The sequence below is a fragment of the Mya arenaria genome, chromosome 13 (assembly GCF_026914265.1).
Source record: "Mya arenaria isolate MELC-2E11 chromosome 13, ASM2691426v1".
In the NCBI taxonomy this organism is placed as follows: domain Eukaryota; kingdom Metazoa; phylum Mollusca; class Bivalvia; order Myida; family Myidae; genus Mya; species Mya arenaria.
The window spans coordinates 50794524-50814773 of NC_069134.1; the positions used below are offsets into that span (position 1 = coordinate 50794524).

Consider the following 20250-nt stretch of genomic DNA (forward strand, 5'->3'; position numbering starts at 1 on the left):
GTTGGTTCCATATCCACTAGGGGTAATTTCTCATGGCCTTCTTAAGTGGACACCAGTACTTGTTTCTTGCCAGGAAACGGAGTCAAGAGAGATTCTATGATCTATTAGCTTTTGTCACAATCATGCTTAAATTAATTGGTATTTATAAACTATTATTTTTATGTGAATAAACTGCTTGCTAACAACCGAAAATGGCCTTTGACAATTGGCTCAGGAATCTCCTTCCAAATTAATTTGATCTGATTTGTTTGGTAAATACTTACATTATTTGAAATTAAAGCGTTATTTTCCCAAATTAAACTGACTTTTTGTTTCTTAAACCTTAAAATTCTTCAAAATAATTTATTTGTCACAGAACTAGTACAAAATAGATGATAGTTTACTACAAAAGCAATATGACCTCATCATATACTTTACTATCTCTTAACCATCTACAAATATTAAGATAATCATTAATTATTTCATAGTATAAATGGTTATCATAACTGTTATCAAATTAACTGTCAATTAATCAGAGTCAAATGTAAAGTACATATTTGCAAATAAAATGGTTGCAGTGTTGAAAGGTGTAATGTTCAATTGTCAAAATATAACGTCAAAACTGTCAGCAATTTTAACTTCTATTTAATAGTTTTAACTTCTTTCCTTATTTAAGAATTTAGATGAAAAAAGCATGATGAAAATACTTGTCATTTTTGTAAGTCAAGTACATCCGTCTTATTAAGGAGACAAGAAATTGTCAAGAATTTCCCTTTTTTCTTACATTTTAAGGAAAATACACACAAAATAAAAAACATTTCGACAGCTCAATTTCAATTACTCATAAATATTGACATGTACACAAATGTTATCAATTGAATAAAATCCCGAAAGGCAATAAATGACAAGATAGCTGTTAAATAAGATGGATTTAAATATGTACCATCATCTTACACATAATAAACAACGTAAACCTTGAATACACATTCTTTTCATTTTCTAGTTAGTAAATAAAACTGTCTTTTTGATTTAAGTAGACAATTTTCCTTGTACTTCTGATGTTAATCACCCACAGCAATTTGTACATATTAATTTCATTGCATGTTTTCAGTGCAAGATGACAGTTAAAAATATCCATCAACAGAGCCTGCTTGTTCATTTTAGCAAGCAAAATTAATGAGATATTGTCATTGCGCACGCAAACAAGTTAGAATAATTATTGTGAGATGAGCCTTAAAGTTAAGCAATGATTTATTGTGTTTCCCCCCTTATTTTACAGCCACATTGTAGACGATAAGTAATTTTCATTAGAACATAATTTTTATTGTGTAAAATCTTAATGATTGAGATCGGAGAGTGAGCCCTTCTTAGTCATTATGATTTTACACGTTTATGTTCGAACTTACTTAGATTATAATGTGTTTTCTGCATGCAAATGATGACTCCATGTCTCTTTAAGTTGCAATATTGCAAGTCTTAGTGATTATCAGTTAATTAGCATGGTTCTTATTGGAGGCCGATTGGCAATTTCATTAATAGGAAATGTTATAATCTAATGATGAATTAGATCATACGCACATGATACAGTATGTTGATTGGGTTTTTTTTTAAATTTCAAAAACATTTCTAAGAGCCTACCTCTAAAGGATTCTGAACCATGATCAGGTGTTGGGTCCAGGTTCGATCCCTATTCCAGTTACTGATTATAAACTGAAATCTGCTAAGAAAATAACCAAATAAATGGTTCTGAACTAAATTTTGAAGTATGGCATGTAGCAACAGATATATATTTTTATGCAAGTCCCTATAAATAAAATATCAACTTACAAATAGCAGCTGGTATTAAATCACTCTATCAGTGTTACTGATGTAAATCTACCCATGATGAAATTTATCAAATACTGTTTTGCCTTGGTATTATTTCATACATTTTTTTTTATCTTAATGTTAGCAATCTTAGTTTAGAAGTTAAATGTTTCTTCAGATCCGTTCCCAGCATTTTTTCACCAACTGATTGAATGAAATAATGAAGTTTCATATTAATGGAAAAAGTCCATCTTCAAAATGCATTTACAGATGAAATGAAAAAAAATAATATTTTATCATTGACACCATTTATAAGATAATTTAATTACCTGAAAAAAATATTGTCGCATAAAAAAGATTTATTGCGCGTAATATTGATTTAAAGGTCATACTGGTATATAAATTTGCACTTTTCCAATACCCTAAAACGGGCCCGTACAAATAAGGACTGCTTATCAGTAATTAAGTTGGCTATTGACTGGAATGTCATCAGTGGCCACTTGCCTATAGATGTGCTAAAACAAACCAATACAGTACTTACAGTGTTCACGGAGCACTTTGAGGAGTCTCTCATCTTGTTTGGAGCTTACTATCACCTGGCCGGGCCTCAGCTCCTCTATAACTGAAATAAGGCAAATTGATTAGGACATTGATTAATGATGTTGTTGTTAACTTTTAAACCGGAACTGTTTGATGATGCGCTAACATGTTTGTATATACACATGTACAATTGAATCATGAGTGTATAAGTGAAACTTTCCAATCAATAAGTATTTAAAAGTTAACGACAATGATGTTAACAACGTTGTAAACTTTATTAAAGTTCTGAAAAAAAATGGCCCTTTATCTGCTAAATAATTTTCAATTAAATTTATCATACAAAATTGACCCTGTATAAAGCTGCATTCTCACAGATTGACTATTATTTTTTTTGTCTTGGAATGAGCCAAATTTTGTGTAAATGTCTGAAGAACCGGTGATTCAGGACTGCTGATAAAAGATCAAATAGACTTTTTAAAACTTAAGCTCAAAAATTTATATTTTATGGCTAAAAACGTTCGGCTAAGGCTTTAAGAAAAATGAAGATTCGGCAGCTTTCCAAACAATTGAGATCTGTTTATTGTGTGTTATCCTATATGACTAATTTCAAAACACTGATGCCAAAATCAGCTAATGCTGAGACAAAATATGAAAAAGTGGTCAAATTGGCCAATATGTGAGAGTGCAGCTTTAAAGGTACAGAGACAGTATCTCAAAACCATCGCCAGCAGAACAAAGCTGCTGTGCCAAAGCTTCTCTTTGTCTAAGGGGATTAACCTAGAAATATAATAGTCATAGGTGGCAGTATCAGTCAGATGGTGAAAATATTTTCTTCAGATATAGTTATACATAAAAAGCAAGCTCTGATTGATATTGCCACCTCCGGTTTTAGCCAGAGTAATGAAACTGCAATTGCTTCTTCTTGATGTATTTCATTGTGAACATAATATATACTAAGTTTTAAAATATCTCAATGATTTTCAATGGGGTAATGGTCATCCCAGGCATTGAAATGAACATATGATAAAAACAATGTTGTTGACAACATTAAGTATATTACACTTTAAAAACATATACTAAGTCTAGTTCTTCGGGCTCACTCAAATTTACCATTGTAAGTCAGTCAGGCCCATATTTCTTGAACAATCTTAAAGATGTACTCTCACAGTCATACCCTTTTTTACAATTTTTTATTTTTTTATTTTTTTTTTGTCAATTTTAAATATCTGCAAACCAATGATATAAGATTGCTGACATAAAATCTGCTCGTAGATTTTCATATTTCAATTAGAAAATTAATGTTAAATCGTTACTAACTGTTTAAGAAAAAGGCATAAAACAACATTTTTTTAACTGACATATAAAAGTCTGCGATCTAATATTTTTTCAGCAGTCTAATATCACTGGTTTCCATGGATTTCCGCAAAAATTGGCTCATTCCGAGACAAAAAAATAAGTTGTCACAATGCTCAATCTGTGAGAGTGCAGCTTTAAGTCCCTTATAACAGGATCAAGCTAAGCACACAATTTTTGTTTCGGTATAAATCATGTTATATCTTCATTTTGAAGAGTTCTTAGACATTTAAAGAAAGTTATCATTATGAGTATCACAAAACACTAGGGGGGGGGGGGGGGGTTGTAAAATCAAGGTAAAGTAAGTAATTCCACTATATGAAATAAGATACATCAGCACATTATGCTTACAATTGTTTTAGAAATTTGGGCCTGGCCACTGCAAACAAACATATTTTGAAGAATGGCCTGGCCTACGTGCATGTACTGACATGCTGGTTCATACTTTTATGACCACATGTGTACGCTTTTTTTCATCTTTTGTTCTTAGCTTGAGACAGATTATTCCACAGGTATTTATGTAACGCCATACCTCAAATAATAGATATGCAATAAGCTCTATGCAATCTCCTTTATTATTGGAATAACTCACATTCCTGGCTTTATTATGTGTTATGCATGTCAAATTCCATGTCTTACAACAAAACTTACATTTCTATGAAAATCACTGAGTTTTTGACAATCACATACCCAAGTATATAGGTTGCAAAAGATATGGAAAAGAAATTTAATTATTTCAGATTATCATTAAGAATTTAATACTCAAGTCGTACCAGTTGGATTTAAAAATAAAAAATATATATATTTTTTTTTACAAACCAAACACAAGTTTGCCTCAACAGAAAATGTACAATAAATTATGAAATATATTATTATCAGGGCTTCCGTTAAAGGAAGTTTAGAAGTATATTACTCCCTAGAAATGGGTTAAAACTTCCAAAATTGATTCCTTGGAAGTACAAAAACTTCCATAATTTTGAAGAAAACTCCCAAAGTTGGAAGCTTGGAAGTTCAAAATATCAAAACCTTTTGTCAATATTACTTTTATAGTCGTAATTCAATCAGTTTAAGTGTTTTTAAGTGAAATGAATTATAATAATACAAGTGCAAATTATTTGATTTTAAATATATTTGTTATATTAATAGTTGAAAAAGATATTGTATTATGGAGACTTTAAAACTTCCACATTTCAGTGAAAAACTTCCAAAAGTGACTGACAGGAAGTTCATACTTCCAGTTTCAAATTCTTAATGGAAGCCCTGTTATTATATAGTAAGACCTGCATTGTAAAAATCATTATTCATCATAGTTTATTCAAAGCCCAATGATGAATAAGAATAACAAACAAAATAGTATAACACAAATCCATTCATTATCGTTACCTTGATGATTTTGATATACATTAAGATAATTGTTTTTACATCTTGCCATCACTGTTTCACCAAGAAAATCAAGGAAGCTATTCATTATTGCTGAATGCTGGCACAGACACCAATGTTCCGACAAAAAAAGCACCCTGGCACTGGATTTAACTGCAAGTAGTCATGCAGCACATTGCAATATTATGTGCAGCGAAATTTCAGTCTACCATCAATACCATTTGCATTATTAAAGGGACTTGCTCAGGTTTTGTAAAATGCACTCTTTTATGAAGAAATATTTAGTGGCAAATCATTGGGAGTTATAAAACTAAGATATTTGACGGCTTGAACCCGTCATCAAATATTGATATCAGTCATCAAAATTAGACTATAAGATGAACAAGCCTGAATTCTTATACTATAACTTGGAATACATTTTTTAAACATGCCCTGCTATATAAAATTCAAAATTTGAGCAAGACATTTTACCACTCACTGTGCAAGGCTTGCAGGCTTGTGCTAATTTCAACTACTGTGATATATGCTTAAATATTGTTTTTACAGTCCATGATTTTGAATAGCTTAAATAGTATCCCGATTCAACTAAAGGCTTATAAAGGTTAACTTATCCCTCAACTTTAGTACGAGTTCTTGTAGGTGAGAAGTTTTGGTGTCAGTTATCTATTTTTTCTTGACTGTTCCAGCATGGGTTTGATCCACAAGACTTTCAGCAGGTTTGGGGCTTTTTTTATACTTTTTTTGTATTTTTTTCTACAAATTTCAGTATCAAAGAGTAAAATAATTATAATATTAGTGTCTTCAGGTGCATAACCATGGAAAAAAAGACAAAAAAATTGGTCCTTAAATATGAGCGAGTCCCTTTAACAGAAATCAATGTCATTAAAGTTGAAAGCTTTGAAGTACCCTCAACATTGTTTTCAATTGATTTTGTTTTGGTATTGATTTGCATCAAGATCAAAGGAAAAAGAGTGATTTTTTATTCCTTAAGGGGCAATTCGAAGACAAAAGAATCATTTTTAGTGTTGATCCTCTCAATTAATTAAATATACAAAGGATAAAACATGAGTTTTCTTAAATTGATAGAAAAAAGTTTTGGCCATTTTCTTTTAACTATTTCTAACAAGTTTACATTAATGTGATGATTGATGCACCAGTCAATTGTAACCACGCCCCTCCCCCCCAGGTCCGGGGGTATACTGGGGATAGCCGGGGAAATGGGCCGTGTCTTTACCTTCCTGTTGGCCCTGGGTGAATGCGGTGGTTTTGTCTTTGCACAAAAACCACCGGGGAATGGGCCTTACCTAGGTTCTCTCGGGTGCGGGGGCATTTGGCGGGGATTTTACCAGCAGTCCGGGGTTCTTACCAGGGCTTGGCTGGGCCCAAAGTCAAATTCCCCGCTATTCCCGGACCTGGGGGGGGGGGGGGGGGGGGGGGGCATGGTTATAATTGACAGGTGCATTACGGCACTAAATACATAAAGCATTGATATACATAGCTAAGCAGCACATTTTCAACACTATTCATTTATGATAACTACACAAGTAATATATCAAAAATATACAATAATGCTTTTCCATGATGGGGATTGGGGACTTCATATATGATATAAGATAACATCAATAATGATTTAACAATACGGTTAGTATTACATGTACAATTGGTAGACTTCTCCTTTCTAAAATTTCACCCTGAAAAAGTATTTCACAAAACAGTTGCATATGTGCCTGTCATAATAGTGATATTTTTAACAAGGTCTTATTATGATGCCCCACAACATTTCTTTGCTTGGGGCTGCCTCACAACAAATTTCAGCCCAATGAAAACACATGCATGGGCCATTTTATCATTGAACAATAGACTCTTTGACTGAAAATTTCTGAGTAGTAAAGATAATTTCTTTAATGCATATACCATATTATACTGTGTATAGGACATGCTTTTTCACCCCAGAATTAAACAAAAAAAATGGCCTGTGTCCTATCTGTACTGTTGTTTTTTTGTGTTTTTTTCTCCAATTCATTTCATGCCAAAATTTTCTCAACATTGACGAAGGGTAAGTCCACTGAAGAAACAAAGTGATGTAGGTAAAATCACTTAAGTAAACAGGTAACTGTATGTTGTCAGTTAAGCCAAGGCCATGTCGATTTTGTGAATAAAACTTTCAATTTAGTTTGTGAGAATGTCACTTGATATTTCAATTAAATTCTTGATCTCACGAGATGATGGTTCCACTTTGTTTAAGAAACGTAAATTTTCAGCCCTGAATATGTCCATTAACATAATTTACATGAAATCATGGCTCACTGAGTCTGATGTCAAAATAATGTCAAGGTCAAACTTGAACACAGTCAAGGTCATTACTGACCACATGTAGCCAAGTATAATATGACAGCAATTTTAGAAGCGAAACCTGATTGACTTGATTTTAAATTTTTATCGAGTTATCCTACACTTTTGTGTGTATTATAATAATGGTTGTGTCAAGGTCGTGACAACATGGCAACAAGCGTACCATGTTCCATTTGAATGTTTGTTTTCGTATTGTCAAGGTTAAAGCATTTTGCACTAAAATGACAACACCTTTTACAATGCTTTAAAGGCTAATCACAATACCCGACATTTTTCTAAGAAAAGCAGACAGGCAAATAAAAGCCAAATATCTCCGCCGTTCCATTAAAGTTGATTATTTTAAACATTACAAAGGACCTACCACTGAGGAGAAATTTGAAGGAGTCATCTTCCTGGGCATCTAACATCACATGTATGATGGTTGTGTCAAGGTCATAGTAAGCCACGCCAAGTTTCCCGCCATGCCACAATACTCCCATGTACGCCTGAAACAGAACAAGATATACAGATTTTGGGTTAAATGGATTTTTTTTATACATGATATTACAATGAAAGATGCACATTAAATTTTAAAACGCAGATTAAGTGGTCAAAATTATATTTTGTCTAATGGGACACTTATAACTACTTTGGAAAATTCACAGCCGGTCATTATTGATTTTAATCATGTGAATTGGTAGTTATGATTAGTGGCTGGGCCAGTACACAAAATATAATCTCAAGCACTAAGTAGATAAAGGTATGTAACCTGCATTTACCATAATAATGTGATAATGTGTCATGCGTCACCTGTCCCATTTAACTATATTTTTTCTTTAATAGGGTACTCGTAAACTTAAACCAATAATGGTAACTAATCATGACGTTGGGAACACTTTGATGGCCATTTGCATGGACCTTAACAGTTTTGTTTGACCGCTATTTTAAAAGTTAAAATGGTAATCAAACCGTATACGGTATTAAATAGAACAGTTCTAATTTTATAATATGCAAGAAAAGTACATCGTAAGTCATGTGCTTTTAGATTTAATGATAACAATAATATAGATGGCTCCATAACATTAGAACACTGAGTAAAGATATTCTGACTAAAACAGGATATTTGTACTTAACAAACAAGAATCAATTTCCTCCCATCAGTAAGGTTGAATAACCCGCGTTGACACCAGCAATTGGGATGTGTTTGTTTTCAAGTACTTAAGATGTCATGAAAGTCAAAAATGGTATCATTTTCTAATAATCTGAAAACCATAATTATATACTATTTGGAATAATGTATCCGATGTTCAATAAGCTTTTCGTTTAAATATGCCATTGATTTTAATGTTAAATTTTGATGCCTAAGTGACCCTATATAATTTAGATATCATTTGGAGGCACAATTCTTACTACTGATTACCGAGTGATATGTAACACAATTACCGAAAATACAGATAAAGATAAAGCAGTTTGTATTTTTTGTTCTTAATTTATCTAAATTCAAAAGTGAAATTTTCTATTTTTTAATTTAAAGTGACACTCTTATTCAAAATCAATACGTACACATATATAACAAACATACATTTTGAGTGATAAACTACTTACTAAATATTGCATTTATGGAAAATATACTGATAACACAATTGTAACTGTACTTAAATAGCTGAAAACGCAAAATATTAAATGATTGGTGAGTGCTTAAAGATTTATTGTGGTCTACTATCGTCTCATACGGTAGAAATACTGTGTTTTCTGCACCTTTATTTCAAATAAAACTGGGTATCCTTCATAAGAACCATTTTTTTACATTTATTCTTCCTTTTTGGTATATTAAAACATTTGTTTTATTGACTGGTAAATCTTATTTGGGAGTAAGAGTGTATCTTAAATGTTTCAATGTCAAAACAAGAGTGTTTGCAATAGTTTTGATGGTATTATATTAATATATTCTTTCTCTGCATGGTAAATCCTAAAGGATATGGGGTCACTAGTCATAAAAATGTCACAGTATTATTGTACATCGGATACAGTAAGATTTCCCATTGCTAGAATGCTTGGCAGTGTTTTCCTTGTGATTCATTTACCCACTGTCCCCAATACCCACACGCCTACCCACCCACTCCTAAAAAGACATATCAAAGATCATATAACCCTCGGGCCATTATTACAGAAGCAATTTATTGATACCGGTACTGGTTGAGAAGCAGTTTCCGACAGTTTTTATACGTTTTTATTGAATTATTTATACGTGTTTAAATATCTACTAAAATTGTTCACAATTTAGATAACTCCAGCTCACTAAGCTGCTATTGTCGATATATTTTTCACATGTGTGACGTCACATATAGTGTATCTAATAGGGACGCAAAGAGGGTACTTATACTGTTCTGATTAGCTTGTGGTAAGAAGCAGTTTCCGACAAATCGAATGCCGGGCAGATTTAAGGTGCCTATGGTGTGTTTTTACTATTTGTTTATTCGATATACTAAATATAAGAATGAAATGAGATAAATATTATTTAATTTTTCAACATTAACGTAAAATTTACGACAGTCAATGCATACTCGATATCAGGCAGACACTGAATTTCAATGATATTTTGATTCATTTTTGATAGAAACTTGTGTTTGTATACATTTAAGTGAATGTGGGTGCAAAACAAGCATGACACCAATGTTCACAAATATGTACACAATGATCATCATTTGTATAAGTCAATTTAGGAAAACCTTGTAGCTATTCATAGATATGCAAATTAGGTTCACACGCATGCGCAATACACTGCGCTTGCCGATTCCCCACGTGCAAGTTTGTGTACAAAATGAAAAATAAACATTAAACATTAAATAATAATTAAAGTTACTTACGTGTCTCAGTAAGAATTTCCAACTTTTGATTGCCTAGTTACCATATAGTTGAATTGCAGTACCTTCTTTATGAAGATCTAAAGAAAGTACGCAAAAAAGCGATTTGTCGGAAACTGCTTTCTGTCGGAAACTGCTTCTCAACCAGTAAGTTAAAATTGTACCTTTTCATCAAGTTTTATTCCACAGATATAAAGTGTTAAGCTTTTCAGCAATTGCGCATATTTTCTGATTAACACAAGATCTTTGGATCGCAATTCATCGGGTATTTATATTAATTGAAAAATTGTTTATCTTATTATTGTTTGTATTGTCAGCAAGGCACGAAAAAAAAATTCAACTTCTTGAAAACTGTTAATTTATTATTTGTTAATTGTATTGTTGTCATTAGCATATCAATTTTAGGTTCAAAAGTGATTTAACATAATTTTTATAAACTATGAAGTGATTAATTTTTTCCCGCATTAGTATGACGTCATATGATAAACTGTTTCTGGTCATTGTCAATTCGTTCTATTTACAGAAAGAATTATTATAAGGTTTTCTTAATTGAAAATTAAGTACTTTTTTTTAACAATTACCCCCATAATAACATCAGTCACATGCAATTCGTTTGTTGAAACAATACAAACATTTACATGTAAAAATATTTAAGACAAGATTGGCAAACTGTGACAAATATACCAGTCAAAATTATATAAAAAAAAGTTTAAGTTTGTGTTATTCTAGCAATTCAAGCATCATAACTCAAAACGGGGCATATTGCTGGTTATAGAACTTGGCTGAGATATTCTGTCCATACACATATTGTCAAAGTTTGGTGATGATCAGACAAAAGCTAATCGAGCACAGACAACATAGTGAGCCACAGATGATTTCATAATACATCCCATCTCATTACAGTCCTATCAAAATCTGAACATGCCTTTAGTATTTAAAATGCCCCCTGAACCTATTATAGTATAAGGAAATTTCTTAAATTTCAATTAATGACAGTTAAACAAACCAGACATTATACTAATAAAACATGAGGTCAAAACTATTCTTAACAGAATGCACATGACAATGCATTTTCCATTATAAATCATGCCTGCACATTATGCAAATAAATACTAATTTACATTCACCCATAAATATCACTGGATCCTTGTATTTAACGTTTTCTATCTGCAAGAGCAAATGTTATACACATAGGTTGAATGATGATGAAAATAATATAGATCTCTCTAACCATTGATGATCAATGAATTCATTTTGTTTTCTGTATTAACATATAAAGCTACCTTCATGACAACAAATAGCTTTAAAGCTGCACTCTCACAGATTTACCGTTTTTCCAACTTTTTTTTATTTTTTGTCTTGGAATTTGAAAAAAATGCATAAAAATCTGCTAACCAGTGATGAAAGACTGCTGACAAAAGATCAGATCGCAGATCTTCATATTTCCATTCCAAATTTCATGTTTTATGGCTTAAACCATTTCTAACGGATTAAGAAAAGTGCATAAAACATCAATTTTGGGACGGAAATATGTAAAGCTGCGATCTGATCTTTTGTCAGCAGTCTTTTATCACTGGTTTGCAGATAATTACGCATAAATTTGCTCGTTCCAAGACAAAAAATAAAAAAGTTGTCAAAACGTTCAACCTGTGAGAGTGCAGCTTTAAAATAAGAATCACTTTAAATTCATTTGCAAGTTACTCCTTAACCACATAATTTTAGATTAAATGATAAAATTACTTAAGTACCTGGGTCTCATCTGAAGATTCATTACTTCCATGCATACCAGCATGATGAGGACTCACTTCACCATCTGTAATCTGTTCAGTCTCATCTGACCTTGACCTTGATTCAAAGGTCACAGTGCTTGGCCTTGAACTAGTGGTCCTAGATTTTGACCCCGGTGTGGATGCCGATACAGGCATTCTTCCTTTCTGGAAATACTCTGATGAAGTGGTACCCATACTTGTGCATTCGGAGTATGGGTTCTGGAGTTGTCGAATAGATTCTGTATTGCATGAAGTCATAATGGATGACCCCATCTGGCGGGCAGTTGCCAAAACCATGGGAGTTTCTTGACTTATACATGGTGTTTCCCTGGAGGTGGGTCCCCTGCTTTTTGTACCAGAGCTTGAAGTACAAGTATGACCAGCAGAAATCTTCTGAGGACCAATCCCACGTGACGAGCCAATACCTTTTGATGGTTTGGGGGCGAAAGCAGATCTAGGATTCTTCATGACAGATTCGCTACTCACACTTTCTGACATAGTTTTCCTCATTGTGCCAGGGTTATCAGAGGACCCCGGACCTGCACTGGTCACTGACAAGAATGGCGTTGCTTCCTCTATACTATGGCTAAAAGGTCCTGTCCCTCGAGCAAAAGAGCCAGTGAATTGCAGGTTTTTGACAGAGCCAGTGAACTGCCTTTTTGCAGGTGTAGCTGACATATTGGTTTAATGTTATATAATTCTTGTGTCAACAAAATTTGGAAATAATTCTCAGTCTGAAATTCAAGTAAGAAAAGAATTAAAAACTTAAAAATTAAATCTAAGACAGATATACTATACATAAAGATACTTATCTATTTATGTTTTTAAATTTTGACCTGACTGAGGCTTTGTTTGATTCTGATGGTATTTATCAGAAACAGGAAAGAATCAGGAAACCAGTAGTCTGAGCAGATAAATTACAATGATGCTTAATAGATTATATAAGCATAAGATGTACTTATTTTCACAATATGCTTTACAATATGTAGGAAAACAGTTACTACAAGGGAACACCCATCCCTTGTGATTGAAATTATAGCATACTGTTGTTTTGCGTTTCTTTTGCAAAAATTTGATAACAAGGTAATGGGCACAGTACCTTATTACTTGTTAAGCCAAACAACCAGGATTTTGACAATAGGGGAAAGTTGCGTAGGAATAGTGCTACTTGAGTTCCACATATTTAGAGCCCTCTTCACCTCAGAAACAACCTAATGCAGATTTTCTACACAACAACCTGATTCAAAATAATGCTTTTTGTGAGGCAGCAAAATTCTGGCAATTTTGATCTAAGTGGCGCCCTCTTCTAACGTTCCGTTGCTTAGGATTTGGTTGTATTATGAGCACACGATAGTAACCAGCTTAAACAGAACATGTATCTTCCCATTAAGTACCGGTATGACATTTGTATGAAATTCAAAAACCTTGAGCCATGACATTTTGACACCCGATTTAGCTCCGTTTCCCTCCAAAATACTAATAATATAACTGAAATCCCCTTCCGCCTTGTATATACATGAGGAACCTAATAAATGCCTAAAAAAATAAGTAAACTGATGAAATGAAGACTGTCATTAAAAAAATGAAACTGTTATGGTATTTAAAATTCCACAACTAGGTTGCTGTTGGTTTTGTGTGTGTGTGATTTGTGTATTAAAATAAATTTACATATTTAACTGCTTTGTTCTGTGATTGATTTTTTAAGCAATAATCATATTATAAATCCAGATACATGTAGATATTGTTGTTTGCATTCTAATTTAAAATATGTATATATCAATTAGCTTGGTAGCATACCAGGATAGGGGCAGGTATTCATTAATGACAGGGGCAATCATTCAATTTCCATATCAATTTAAGTGACATCAAAACTTTTCCTTAAGACTACACAGGATTGGCAAAGATATTCATGAAAATTGTTCAGGTATATATATATCAGATACCATTTGCTTAATGCTCAGTTAATTTAAGCTGGCTTTCGTCCAATAAAGTTAATGTATTCTCTTGTCATTCAAATGTTAACACTGCTTTATATGGTAAAAAGCTATATATAGGTATAATTCTAAATGGCTTTACGTTTCATTTATGACCCATAAATATCTTTCCAATATCAATATTACAAATTATGAAATAAAATAAAATATCATCAATTTATGTTTTTCATAAACCCCCTATAATCAGATTTCATATTTATAAAATCAGAGAATTAATTATAATAATTATGAATTCATTACAGAACACAGTGTTAAATTTCGTAAATGTTCAAAAGTCATATTTAAAAGACACTATCACCTTACAACCAGGGTAGGGTTAGCCCAGTGACAATATTATGGCCTATATTTTTCAGACGCCCACCAACACTGTCTGACTCATTATCACATTGTAAACAAGATCAGGCCATGTGCTAAATTTAGCACCAAAGGATTTCCCTTTGCAATACATATTTATAGATGAATATATAAGTAATCTCAACTCTTGGATAAAAATGTAAGATTTTTACTGAAAACAAAGCCTCATTAGCTATGAATTTTACATAAAATAAGCCCAAACTGTTGTGTGTTTTTTCCCAACATTTTTAAAGAGATATATTTTAACAAACTCATGTAGCATTTGTTCTTACGGGGGGGGGGGACATGAGGCCCTGCATGGATGACAATAAATGAAAATGGTACATGTATTGTAATTTGTTTCATTATTCCGATTTTAAAGAAAATCTAAAATTATGTTAACCTCTGATATAGATATCATAAATGCTGATGTTTGTTAAATTATTACAAAATTTAATGCTGAAAGGACAAGATGGATAGATAATTCTTTATGTTATCCTCTGATGAAGAAATTAAACTAATCATACATATAATATGCATACACATAAAAATGACTCTAAAACTAAACATATATACACAAGACATGATAATAAGAATGAATAAAATGTAAATTGAAATATAAATTAAACAAAAATTATGTCAATTAATTGTATGTTTGCCATAATTTAAATGAAAAGTATTACAATAGAAAAAACGGATCGATAAATGCATGCAAAAACTCATTTAATTGTGAAGGATAAATGTTGCATCATTAATTAAATATTATACAATTAATCATACAATATTTCTATTTGTTTTGTTCATCACTTTGTGACAACACTCTATGTCTAATTGAAGCAAAGGCAAAATTAAATAAGACAAAAGTATGGCCATCACAAGATCATTTTAGCATTTAATCGCCACATTTAAACTTTTCTGTTTTTTGTTCGACCTAAAAGAGTTTTCGGAACACAAGTTATTTTATGATTTAATGTCAGAATCTGATAATGACTTTGAACAGAGATACATGGTATTAAAGGTGTATGACAGATTGAAGTCAGGAAACCAGAATACAAAGCAACTATTGAGTTCTTGTAATTTCGCATAAAATTGCTATGCAAAAACTTTATTTCCTACATACAATGAAATTTACACCATACCGTAATTCTTAAATATGTAAAAACTTATATTTCACATTTGATACATTTCTTAAATGGGGTACAAGGCATTGCACAAATTATGAAATTAAAGTTTGTTATTTTTTCTTGGAAGTAAATTATGACAGCCTATGTTTCGACATTTTAAACTCATTGAAAAATACACATTCTAGGGTTTCAATAATAAATCACTTTCTATCAGTGTATTGAACTTCATACAGTGCTTTAAAAAGGATCTCAAAGTTGAATATGACAAACATGCAATGCAAGGGATTTTGATTGAATAGGTGACACTGCCTCCTACAGTGGCCACGTACATATATGTAATGGCCTGACTGTTGTAAATGTCAGAAATGTTATTTATATTTAAAAAAATTAGTAAACTGTAGTTAACTGGAAGTCTTCAGAGCTGAATGAGTTGCAAGTCATAATCGTTGGTTAACGATAATGGTTATTATAATAATTGGAGAACTTTTTCTAAATATTATACCCAAATTATTACATTCCAATATGAAAAGATCATAACCCTCAAGCTACAAGGGTGAAGAAAAAAATTAATGACCTAGACATTACGCAAACACACACAGTGTCACCAAGTGTTAAGAAAAATTCATTAAATGAATAAACACTAAACTTTATACATATGACCACAGCTCACGCCACTGCTTTAGCCAGGCTGATTTGTATTGCTCGTGGAGTTGTTCTAGGAGTGTACGCTGTAGGCCCTGCTTGCTTACAATATATACACAATTGGTGTTGTATATTTAATTTTCATTGAATAAGAGTTAAAGAAGCTTTCTGGTCTGTAGTATTTAGTGGTTTACATTTAGATGATGATGTAACAATGTCATTTTAATGTTGAAACTGGAACTAACAGTTATATACTGATATCAAGATAAATTTACTCCAATATCTAAACTGCATCATGACAAAGCTTTAATTATTTATTTCTTTTATCAGATTTAATCTAGACTTTGCTTGACTTTGTAGCGTTTAGTATAGTACAATATTATCTTTCCACCGTGTAAAAAGTTCACACCCACCATTCATTGAAAAAATGTCATTCATTAAAACGAAACTAGCAACCATTTTACATGTAAAGCAGTACAGCGATTGGATGAGTGAAGGACGGGCCTCAGAGTCAAACAGCATATTTTATATTTTGCACTACTATTCAGTTTTATCTCAAAAAGAACAACTGTCGTTAATTTGTGGGAGTGAATTTTAAGTTAAAACAACTATTAGAAGCGAACTTTCGTCCGACACATTAATGGCAACCATTAGTTTGTGTAAATTCGCTATCTTCTTGTGTTGAACTCTTCTCGGTTCGTCTGGTTTCATATCCGCCTCGTTTCCATTGAATGGGAATTCCAGTGTGACGTAGAGTTGACGTAATGAATGAAAATAGATTTTCCATATATGGAATATGCGTATCCCACAATGCACCGCGTTTCTATAACTACAAACTAATCAGAATGAAGCTACAAAGTCACATGCAAAATGACGTCAATATTGACCAATGAAATTATATAGAAATGACGTATTACTATTTTTAGTTCCTTGAGTCATGTCATATAAATTGTTGTACTAGCTGTGTATTGCGATTAGTCTACGCACCGCTTACAAAGACTTCAGACAAAACTGAGAAAACCTGTGACTCATTTCTCGATTTTTGACTCATCGGATTGAAAATAGTCTGTCGAACTGACATTGAAAGTTGGGAAACACTGTGAGTCAGTGGATTGTGGCAATATTTTTTACTAGAATCTCGTGCTTAAACCGAAAAAGTGGCTGCAAAATTTAAACACAGGACGATGGAGACGACGATGTATAATGACGATAGCGCTGGTCGAGAAAACACGTTTGGGAGTAAACTGAACAGTATGAAGCGCTCAATGACTTTGGATTTTAACTGTTCAAATGGAATTTCAGCCTCTAAGAAACAAAAAATTCAGACTGCTCTTTTACAGTCACCAGATCTGAACATGTTGAAGTTGGCCTCGCCTGAACTTGAAAAAATGATTATTCAGGCCAACGGTATGGTGACAACAACGCCAACACCAACACAGATACTTTTCCCAAAGTTTGTGACGGACGAACAGGAAGCGTATGCTCAAGGATTCGTGGCAGCTTTGGCGGAACTTCACTCAAAGCCGGAAGATGAAGATTACGTTGTTGGAACCACTGCGTCAATGACTTTATCATCAAGTGACGCATTAAGAAACATTTTTACAACGACAACATCTCTTCCAGGATGCTACAACACAGCGAGCTTGCCGGCCAAGTCGTTACTCAATGGTTCGCAAACCATGGTTCATATTAAGGAAGAACCTCAAACGGTGCCTTGTGGTCTCAACTCCCCTCCGCCATCACCAATCAACATGGCTAACCAAGAAGTTATCAAGCTCGAACGTAAAAGAGCGAGAAACCGTGTTGCAGCTAGAAAGTGTCGCACAAGGAAACTGGAAAGAATTGCCCGACTTGAAGATAAAGTGGCAGAAATAAAAGGACAAAATAATGACTTGTCTACCCAGGCGTCGAAACTCAGGGACGAAGTGTGTAAATTAAAGCAAACAATCATTGACCATGCAAACAGTGGATGCCAGATTATGATGTCACATAACATTAATATGTAATTGTGGAATTGTGTATAAATTAGGATATTTTAATTGGATTGGAACGGGTTATGGACCATTGTTTATGTCAAAATATTTGGATAAATGGCCAGAATCCTAGCATAATTTCATTGTTATGTATAATTCTCTGTTTAAAGTTGCACAAAACTTCAACTATAAGGACATTTATGATTTTCTTAATTATTTGTTTATTGATGTTGGCAATAATGTTAATAGTTAACAACATTTTTAGGTGTATAACAATTGATTATTATACCATGTGAATGTTTTTTAACCAAGTTTGTGGAAGCAAGAATTTTTTTCTCAAGTTTCTGTTATTTTTTCGAAATGTTCTATTCAAAGTACAGTATACAATAACTATTAAAACAGAAAAACACATGGTATGATATTCATATAATATAAGTTAATGGGTCAAAGGTATTGACTACAAAATAGCTTAATTTGTGAATGTTTTTGTTGTATGTATCATTTAAAATCGCCAATCATTTCATATACATGACGAACATTCATTCATTACACAGCATAAATGATCATTCTCAGCCATTCGTGTAAAAGGTGCTTTAAATATTGTTAATGCTTGTTTTTATATGTTTTTATTATGATTTTTAACAAGATCTTTTTAAGAATAAAAAATGGAAACTATAAAAACCTCTGTCTGATTTGCTTTGATGATTTTGAACTTTGTTTCAATAATACAACTCAAAGGTGATGATGACGATGATGATGATGATGATGATGATGATGATGATGATGAAAAGGTTAATCAAGATGATGAAAAGGATAAAGATGATGACGATTACGTATTCAAAGCCTCAATTTTATTGATATTCACCTTTCTTCAACTTGAACATGATGGTGATCACAAATAATCAATCACGATAATAAACTTAAAGATCTCGAAACTTTCAAAGGGACTTGTTCACAGGTTTTATGTTCGTGACAACTTCTTTTAAACTTGTTTAAATTGATGTTTTTACCTACTTTGATTAAAAAACATCAAATAGCAAATGGCAGATACTCTTCAAACAGAATTTGTATTTTTTAGCTGAAAATCGTTCAATCTTGATAGCTTTACTGACAACTTTTGGCAAAACATGCCATTTAATGTCGGATTTCAGTATCTGTCTACATTAGCTGTTTATTTGAACTTAAGATGGTGTTTCATCATTGTTACACGCATATAATTCGCTCACATTTCTCAAGAAATAAAAATAAAGATGGCTGACCCTTTAAAACGTGGACAAGTTTCTTAAAAGCTGTTTATTTACTTAAATACAAACATACTACTAATAGGCACACTCAGTGATACAAATTACAGCGTACATGTATATATGATTGTCGATTTCACTTTCACACTCGACAAATTTAAAGTTTCAGTTTTGTGGGAATTTCGTTTTGCCGTACAGTTTTATAATTATCTGTGAGCAATAAATGTATTGCACCCAAAACCAAAGTTGCATATATGTCTTAAAGAAACTGATAAAATGATGTCAATAAACATGTATTAAAATGGGGATACGACCTCAATGTCACATCCAATGTAATTGTACTTAGTCATATACAACCGTGAACGCATTGTTCTAAAGGTCCGGAAACTATTTGTTTCCCAAAGTTTCATATATCATTTCTGGAATCCCCAGCCCTGTTTACCAAGTATTAGCTGTATTTCAAAATATAGAGTATTTTGCGTCACTCCTATTTGCAAACAATAATACACACATGTAGGTCTACTTGGCAAAGTATCAAGTATTCATACTACTTTAAAGTCCTGCGTTGTTCGGGCTGAAAAATACAAGGACGTGTTTTTAAGTGGACTGAATTGATATCAAATGTTGTCCATAACGTTCGCACTAACAGCCTTAATTAAAGCTATAAGTTTAAGTATGAGATAGTTAATATTTTATTGTTTTAGCTTTAAGCCTGATAAGTTTCATATTTGTATGGTTTATGGAATGCGAAACTTATAGTGAAACACTTTCGAACTGACAAACGAGAACTACCGTTTTAAAAACAAACAAACAAAAACCTGAAAGTTAAGGAAGGATAATCAGCGACTTGATTACAATCATTAAAATGTCACCACACTTTGTTAATAGGTTAATGTATATCTGATCATGTTCAGAGCGAAT

The 20250-nt window shown here is 32.5% G+C and overlaps 2 protein-coding genes across 2 annotated transcripts in view; one reads left to right on the forward strand and one right to left on the reverse strand.

Moving 5' to 3' along the window:
* Positions 1–16826, reverse strand: part of LOC128213981 (mutS protein homolog 5-like) — a 55175-nt gene extending 38349 nt beyond the window's left edge. Inside the window, exons 1-4 of the mRNA XM_052920131.1 lie at positions 16529–16826; positions 12002–12756; positions 7772–7895; positions 2327–2407 (exon numbers count right to left, since the gene is read on the reverse strand). Of these exons, the coding sequence (XP_052776091.1) occupies positions 2327–2407; positions 7772–7895; positions 12002–12700 (904 nt within the window). The 5' untranslated portion in view covers positions 12701–12756; positions 16529–16826. The remainder of the gene's footprint in view (positions 1–2326; positions 2408–7771; positions 7896–12001; positions 12757–16528) is intronic.
* Positions 16827–17083: 257 nt separating this feature from the next.
* Positions 17084–19635, forward strand: LOC128214773 (transcription factor Jun-like). The gene has a single exon (XM_052921411.1). The coding sequence runs from the start codon at positions 17300–17302 to the stop codon at positions 18119–18121; it is 822 nt and encodes a 273-aa protein (XP_052777371.1). The 5' UTR covers positions 17084–17299; the 3' UTR covers positions 18122–19635.
* The last annotated feature ends 615 nt before the right edge of the window (positions 19636–20250 follow it).